The sequence below is a fragment of the Centruroides sculpturatus genome, unplaced genomic scaffold, assembly GCF_000671375.1.
Source record: "Centruroides sculpturatus isolate CEXI.00-Female unplaced genomic scaffold, Cexi_2.0 scaffold1498, whole genome shotgun sequence".
NCBI lineage: Eukaryota > Metazoa > Arthropoda > Arachnida > Scorpiones > Buthidae > Centruroides > Centruroides sculpturatus.
Window position 1 is genome coordinate 37,035 of NW_019385781.1, and position 9,327 is coordinate 46,361.

At 30.3% G+C, this 9,327-nt stretch overlaps 1 protein-coding gene across 1 annotated transcript; it reads right to left on the reverse strand.

The window, feature by feature from the left end:
- Positions 1 to 295: 295 nt before the first annotated feature.
- LOC111642089 (G8 domain-containing protein DDB_G0286311-like) lies at positions 296 to 4,539 on the reverse strand. Its single transcript, XM_023388360.1, has 3 exons — positions 4,406 to 4,539; positions 3,157 to 3,308; positions 296 to 1,081 (listed from the first exon to the last, which is right to left on the reverse strand). The coding sequence occupies exons 1-3, from the start codon at positions 4,434 to 4,436 to the stop codon at positions 491 to 493; spliced, it is 774 nt and encodes a 257-aa protein (XP_023244128.1). The 5' UTR covers positions 4,437 to 4,539; the 3' UTR covers positions 296 to 490.
- Positions 4,540 to 9,327: the final 4,788 nt, after the last annotated feature.

Sequence of the window (9,327 nt, forward strand, 5' to 3'; positions counted from 1 at the left end):
CAAGACGTTTATAAATTCGATAATACCCTGTAAATTGCATACCAACAATTAAGAAAACCTCTATAAAATCAGAAATTATGTTATTATTGCATAATATACTGCAAAAAAGTTTAGTTTTAATTACTAAATGGGAAATTATAATTTTAATTATCAATTTTTAGTTTTATTTTACTTAATAAGTGATTTATAAAATATATTTTTATAGTTGTTTCGAAATATATGCTCATTTTAATCATGAAAATTACATTATTTAATACATTTTACAACCAGAATAAGTGTATGTAAATATCCATTTTTTATTAATTTATACGTAACTTTCTTTATTATTTATTACTACTTTTATATTGTATACATCTAAGAAGAAACCAAATTCCAATTATAATAGCAAATAAAAAATGATTTTTAACAACAAATTTTAATCTGCTAATCCCATCCCCAGTAATTTTCAGTAATTGTAATTATTGATAACAAAAATGAAATACTACAGTATTTATTGGCATTTAAGGAGTAGACAATTTGAACACAAGTATTTCTGAATTCCTACTAAAGACCTCCAAGTATCCAAGAAATCCTTATAATTTTTCAATAATTTTTTAAAGAACTTGTTTACATCGTCACAATTTATATTATTTTGGGCATTATTTAGATAAAAATTGTCGATGCATTTAAAAAAATCCCGTATGCTTCTGTCTAAAAAGACATCACATTGATGAATTTCATTTATAACACATACAATAATTTCAATATACTTAGAAATATATGGGCATGCATCGATTATGGTTATTAATATGTCACAGTTTTTACATTTAGGTATATTGGTAGTCGCGATGGGGGTAGTTGGTGTTGCTGTCTGCGTCGCCTCTGTTGCGGTTGTAGTAGTAATAGTCGTAGTTGGAGTTGTCGTTGGGGTAGTAGTTGTTGTCGTCGTAGGAGTGGTCGTTGTCGTTGTAGTAGTTGAAGTAGTCGTTTCAATAGGATTAGTCCATACTGGAAATGTTATAGGTGTTACACTCATTTGTCTTTCCTCAATAATATGATTAGATCTTCCCGATGGTAAACACCTCTTTATATTCGAATTGTACTGAAAAACAAATTTATTTTAATAGTTTCGAATTTAGCATCTTACCTTTTTTTTCTGTCATTTTTATATCCTGCCTGCGATTTCAACGAATGAAATATACAAGTATAACAATTAATGTCGATGCAAAATATATTGATACTATAATTTTATGTGTAAAGCAATAAAAATTGAAAGAAATAATCGTGTAATATTAATTAATTAATTAATTAAATTAAGCTACTCTTAGTAAACACATTCTTATATATTCATATATCTGAACGAGTTTGTTCAAATATAAATTCCAAATATAACTGAAATATTTATAATATAGAAACATGTTTATTTGAAGAATAAAGAAGACATTAAACTAATTGAGAAAGTTGGGAACAATTAGAAAATTTCTGGAACGATCGCTCTAGCTGGGCGAAAATAAAGAAGCCTGAACAGCAGGTGTCATGGTTATCACCCAGTATCAAGAAGTTGAAAGATTATTTTAACTCTTTGCGCCCTGTGAGCACGAAGAGGACCCTATTCCCATATCTATCGGGGGTTTGTTCAGACTAAAGACGAAGCGGTCGAAAACTAAACAATGAGCCGTGAAAAATGTCTGGGTCCCTATTACGGTAACTCTGTTACCGTAATAGGGATTTTTATACCGTAATATAGAAATTTAGTCAACTAATACCGAGTTGGGTATTAGTTGACTAAATTTTCAATCATGATTAAAATTAACTGAATAAATTAGTCTTATTTCGTTTCACCATTATCTATACGTCTGTCCATTTGTCTCTCTATTCATCTGTCTGCAGACGGCCAACGAATGACAGTGGAAACATATAAGTCTTCAATTTGTAAGACTGCAGCCCAATATAACCTACATATAATTAATATGCTAACTGTTAAAGATAGTTTCTATAAATTACAGTTAAACCGATCTATAATGGAACCTGTAAATAGCGGAAACTGTCTACTATGAATTTCCTTTAAACAGGTTTGACTGTATATTGTAAACTGAGCAAATTAAATCGAATTACGAACAATCAATTTTGCAAAAATAGCATGCTATAGCAACGACGTATATTAAGAAGTGCTGTCATTTGTATTTAAATTTGTTAATTACGATTTAAGAGTCGTAAACATGACGTATACGACACTTAAATCTCTGCATATACGTGTTATTTCAGATGCTCTACTAAATAAAGTCAGTATTATAATATTCGGTGATAACGTTTTTGAAATGATCTGTGCTAAGAACATACAAGATAAAACAAAATGACATGAAACTCCAGAAGAATAAACAATAGTTATAATTTATACAAATTGAGGTGAAGACATATTTCTGCTTCAAGTTTAATTAAGATAAACAACTTTATCAAAGATATACACATTTTGTAATTCCAACAGGAGGATACTAAGTGAGTCAGGTTCGGTAGTTGTAGGATTTGATTGATGGAATAAAAATTAAGGTAACGCCACACATGGGAGTTCTGTTAATGAAAATACACTAGTGTCGACTTATAACGAACCTGCTTATAACAAATTCTAGGCTATAAAGAATCAATTTTAAAAATACAAATAAAACGCTCATAAAAGTAACGTTATTTTTTCTGGTTAGAACAAACTCATATATAAAGGAGAATATTTGGATTTTAAAAAATACTAGTAATAAAAACATATTATATATTTACAATTAATAATTTTATAAACTAATGAAAAATATATCCAGTAGATACCCGCCTTACGACCTAATTACTTTTTGCAAAATGTCGTTATACAAATCATCCGTTATTCTATAAGTTTAGTGTTATAAACAAGTTATTTTCCTGGAAACAAATTTTAACTTCGTAATTTAAATATTTTTCTCTAACAAAAATATATGATGTTAAATATACCATTTTACATGCCCAAAATATTAAATAACGTCAGACGAAATAAAAAAGCATAAAAAACTCTGGGTCGTAAAGCGGGGGTCTACTGTACTTAATAGTAATGTATATAAAAATGCATAATTTTTATTACGTGAATATCGAATGTTATAAAAATTCAATAGATAAACTATTTATTTATATAATTTATATAAAATAAAAATAACTTACTGTTTTTATACTTCTCAATGATGAGATAAATGATTCAAATATTTTTTCTAAACTGTTATTATCATTATTAAGAATTTGATTCCATATAATACTACTGTAAAATGAATTTCTTACATCTGGTTCTTCATCTCCATATACACACAGACATATTCCTTTTTAAATATATAAAATTTTCATTATAAATCGACACTTTAACAATAAAAATATTGAAAGTTCTTTTTAAATTTATATCAAAACAATTTATAACACCAATCAGTACAAGTAAAACATAAAAATATTGTTTGGTTTTAATTTCAATTTAATTAATCAGTGGTCAAACAATTAGATTTAGTTCGAAAAACAGGGAAAAAGGCTGGATGCCTGCAAAGAAGACCTTCTTTAGGTGTAATGCATGCAAAAAATACCCCGCAAAACTCCAGTGTTCAACCAGTTCTTGAGGCGTGAACCTGCGACTAATTATTAGTGTTCGGTGGTTCCATCAACTCGCCCAGTATTAGACGTGAACATAAGATAATACAGAGAAATAGTAAAATTGGGACAACTAATAAAGAATAAACTTGAAAAATAAGGGGGAAAAGAGGCAAATAAACCAAACCTAAATTAATATTATATTACATTGTGTTTAGGTTGATGAGAATAATGAAAACACAGTATATGAGTGATTTGCAAAAGGCAGCTTTCCGAAAAAAGTATCTATAGAAAGCTGCGTATTTTGGACGTTGGACAAGTAAAAATATCCGTAAAGCTGCACAAACTAGTAGTTTAGAAAGTAAATTTATACAATAAGATACAGTTAGTAATTTCTGTTTAATTAATTAATTTATATAGTAAGGTAGGAAATGAGAATGTAATTTAAAAAACAACCCTAAATGTTAATTTTTAAAAATTTTAATTATAACTGAATAAATTTTNTTTATTAAAGCGAAACTCTATAAAATGATGCAAATATTAGCATTTTTCTTCTTAATATATTAAATAAATAAACTTATTTGTTGGCACAAATTAGGTCAAACTCCTAATTAAAATATAATACTTTTATAAAATTTAACTTAAAATAATGAACAATATTTTTCTTTTCGGATTAAGTAATTGAATTTTTACGCTTTGTGAATACTAAGAAGGTTTTTTTCAAGTACCTCAGTTCCTTCAACATTGTTTTAAGCCTTGATCGAACCCACGATAAACTTGTAGGATCAGTTAATGGTAAACGGACGGAACTCACAAATGATAAGTGAAAAAATTGGCTTACCAATAAAGAAAACTTGGAAAAGTGAGTTCATCCTTTTCTTTTAGTGTTTACGAAAGAAAAAATATATTACTTTATATTGCAAACGAATATAATAAAGACCAGAAAAGAAATTTTCAATTCAGCTCCCACGTAAACTTGTTAACATCTGGCTGTGAACACAATATTTTAGCACGTGACGAGCAATTTACCAATCATGGAAAACTTATACTTTCGCCATTTGAATGTATTCAATTTTATAGAATTAAATTAAAAAATATATCCCGAATATTATTGAAAGAAAACGTATTTAATAAAAAGTAATTCCGAGCATTAAATATGCAGGTAATAAGATTATATGTATTACCTAACGTAAAGCCGTCCAGCAGGGATCGAATGAATAAAAACACAATACACTCATAGTCGTTGATTCGTACCTGATCTACAGGCTAACTACGTGGACGTTTCTAAGTTTTCTTTACGTTTGTAATATCTAAATAGAAGCCAGTTTACCATAGAAACAGGCTGTTTCCTCAGTACGTATCACGTTACCGTAAACAAACAAACCAAACCTACCATCAAGCATAACAATAGCATGTATGCTTAATTATAGGTCATTTAAAAATACTTTATTAAAGCGAAACTCTATAAAATGATGCAAATATTAGCATTTTTCTTCTTAATATATTAAATAAATAAACTTATTTGTTGGCACAAATTAGGTCAAACTCGTGTATGTTCAGACCCTAATGTTTACCCATTACTATACACCTGAATTACACAGCATATGTTAACCTAAATCGCAATTTTGGTTAGAATGCGTACTCTAAAACTGTATATTATCATGTAAGAATATTCATATTTTATTTTGCTTTAGAGATTTTTTTCTTTCTGAGTCTTATGGCTAATACATTTCCTTAGAAAAAAAGACTTTTTTCTCCAATTTCTCAAGATTTGTCTGCTAGAAATGAAAGAATGCGATATCATAATGAAGACAAAGAGTTTACAAATGACCTGGAAGAACAATTGATTCTTTCGTATATTAAAGCTGAATAAGAAATTGATGCACATTAAAGTATTCTTTTTTTGCTTAAATTACAAATTATTTTGGAACCACAGTCGAATATCCAAGCAAGGGTAAAAATATCGATACGGCACTTGTAAATTTGGAGTCTCGTATCTCGGCACTTGAATACAATAAGAAAAATGATTACATTAGCTTAAAGAATAGTAAATCATTCGAAGACACGAAAAAGTATAATCTAAACTTATTTGAGTGATTGCTAAAATTGGAAGATAAAGAAAGAAAAGATAATCTAAGAAGGATTGTTTCCAGCCTAATAGAATTAGGCTGAAAACAATCATTCTAGATATAGACATACAATTAAAATGAGATTGCATAACAACGAGCATTTACATAAAACCTACGCACAATCCTCTCTACATACCAGCTAATTCGAATGACCCGCATGAATACAAAATGCCAACATTTCGTGCACTCATTAAGAGAGCGTTTACTTATTGCTCCAATGTATTGGACGGGATTAAAGAGATGGACAGAATTAAGGAAGTAGCTGCAAATTTGGGTTACCGCAAAAATACAATTAAAGGGCTAATAAAAAGTTACGAAAAAGGCAAGACGTTAAAAAGCGGAGCAGATCAATTTAAAATCACCAAATTTACGTATAATAAAAACTTCAGGGACATCATGAAGCAAGTTTCAGACAGAAAACGCTCCAAAATTGTTTACAAAAGAGGTCCTAATTTATACAGTATTCTTAGAAACGATAAAGACAAGCTTAAGAAAGAAGAAACAGCGGCCGTGTATAAAATTCCCTTTGAACCAACAGCTATGAACTATAAAAGACTATATTGGAGTCACTAGACGGAATTTGGCTATTAGACATAAAAAACACAACTATAACATTAGTAAAGGACATTGTAACACGGTTTTGTCAAGTATGGCACAAGCGGAGGCTTCGGTAGTTAAATGGAATCAAGCATCTATTCTCGAGAAGTTGCGGTCCCCATCGTTAGCTTTGCAACATGAAAAAATTGAAATTTATAAGAGTAAATTAAGAGACGGCTGTGTTTTAATAAATATTTCTCAGCGTTATAAGATGTTAAATGTTTTATTAAATGTTTTAAAAGAAGCTGAATTGATATTCAATTTATTGGTACTAATATCTTTACACAACGACTACTTTGTAGCTACTAGAATGATATTTAAAGATTTAAGATTATACACTAAATAATTACGTTTAAAAGGTGGTAGAAAAATTAATTCACGTTAATTGTAGATGAAAGGTAATTTGGGTGGCAAAATCAATCAGGTTAAAGACGAAGAACTTTTTGTAGAAGCATAATTTCTAAAGAAATATATAATGAAAAAAAATATCCTTTAAAACAATGTCTGTAGTATATTTGAAGATTAGTTCAAATATTTTATAGATAGGTTTAAAGAATAAATCTGATAATACAGAGTTTTTAAATTTAATTAAATTTGCAGAGATACTTTGTTAGGTTGAAGCGAAGCTTGTAGACAGTACGGTGTTGGTAGACCAAGTGGAAGTATTATTATTGGTCTTAATAAAGATACTTGTGTACTGAAACCCTATATCAGTCTAGATTTGTAAAAATATTAATAGATCTAATTGATGTCAAAAATATCCTTTTAGTTGTTTTTTATGTTTCTTCTAATAATAAGTATAATACTGTACTTCTCTCATAGTCTTACTGGATATTTTAGATAAATATATATGTTACGTAAAAGATCGAAATTAAAGAATGTCAATATTCTCTTGTGAATGTCGACACCTACCAAATACGTCGGTGAAAACCCAAATATTTGGTTTTATTATTATAAATTCGAACCATCGCTGGTATATATCGACAATCACAGATAAGCTCTGGCGGAGGTCGAAAAGACAAGCTGAGAAGACACAGCCAGAGAGAAGCGACAAAAACGCCAAATCGTTTGATCTCTCTCGCCAAATCCTCTGCCGCGATTGAGATAACGTGGCATCTATTTGTTATACTTTCGAACACTCTGCTGTTTGTCAGTCGTATGTAAAGTTTGCTGGTGCAGGCAACGTTTGTGTAATTTTTATTTCTTTATTCGATACCATAATATATATTGAATGGCACTACTGTGAACCGTGGTCTTTTTTTGAAAAGTTTCATGCATTAATTGCGAGTAAACAAAAAGATAATTGTTTTTATTTTTCTCAACAAAACGACTGTAAAATAAACCGGGAGGGATTTCAGCTGAAACTAAGTGCAGCACACTTTTGAATTACAGATGATTAATTAAAGTGTTTTAAAATTATAAAATTAATGATGAAGAGAAGTTAATTGGGCCATTAAAACCAGAAGAAACTGTATTATGTTACCAATAATGAATTGTTCAGTATACTATCCGAAACTCACACCAGAATAGGCCATAAATAAAGAACACGTATGCATAAAGAATTGCAAGTTAAATATGAAAATGTTACATATGAAGTTGTAATGTTGTATTTAAATCTGTGTAAACAATGTCAAATGAAACATAGTGCACCTAAGAAAAAGTATTGTTGTCAAACTAATGATCAGTTTGCAGTTAAACTCAAGATGAGAAGTCGCTTTGATAGACCTGCAGTCACACAGGGTTGGCGATTGCAAGTTCATGTGCATAGTCGGAAGTAGGACGAAGTCTTACCTCTTTTTGGTCGGCAACAGTTTGGTAATAACTGCCCACTTGTCAGGAGATGGCTGGGCTAGGTTTACTATCCCGGAAAGTCGGAATTCGTTTTGTCAGGACGAGTGGAGAAGGTGAGAGGGGTCGTCGGTAAGGCGTTGGCGATACTCGAATAAACGACACCATTTACACAAACAAACAAAAATTTAATCAATCGTAATAAACGAAATACATTCATCTAAGCTAGTTCCGGACCTATCGCAGAATACTGAGAGAGTTTATAAGCTTTTCAATCATACCTTTTGGCGCGTTTCTACTTCTAATCGGCAACAAACTTCTTTTGTCGTTAGGTCAAAAGCGGCGATTTGGCTGAAGGGTTTCTCGTGTCGGATTTCAACGGTGACGTCGACAAAGATACGGAGTAGCTCGATCGGTCGGGAACAAGCGCTTAGCTTGAACGATAATTCTGACCCCGTTTTCTGATATTTACCCCCTTATATGTTATGGGTCACATGATTTAAATTTACCAATCGCGACTTTAAGTGATGACTTCTCTGTGACTCAGGTTGAGGATCCGGAGAAAAAGAAAGTATCTTCCGGAGAAAGAAGGACGCACATCTGTTCGGAGATTCTGATATAGTCTCGTACAGGGGGGAGGTTTTAAAAATTCTGTGTTGTTGGGCCCTCCATTCGGAACTTCACATCACATTCGTCTTTATAAAATCGTACTTGTCTTTAAAGGCAAGATCGATTTTTAGTTTGTTCAAGATGGTTACTCTCTTTTAAATATAAATGTCGAGTTTACATGAACACAAAATTTTTATAATTAATTGAAATTTTTACAAAAATCGTAATATGTTACAAAGTTATTTTTAGTTTATATTAATTACAAATAGATAAACAATTTACAATTATTTTCTTACTAGAAGGTTATCTTGGGTATATTGGTGATTGGATTCTGATGTGTTAATAATATTCGGTGGTTGTCTTGATGTCATCCTGGGATTGGTTGACCTTATTACTGCTCTGGTAGTGAGGATATCGGTTCGTGGAATCACGTGTGTCTACTTTTCTTTGTTCTTCAGTTTTCGTGAGGTTGATAGACGATGTCTTTAAAAAACGTTAACATTTATTCAAATCTGCTAGAATTTATTCACTTATGATTAAAATTCTTAAAAATTAACAGTTTAAGGTTGTTTTTTAAATTACATTCTCATTTCCTACCTTACCAAATAAATTAAACAAAAATTACTAACTGTATCTTATT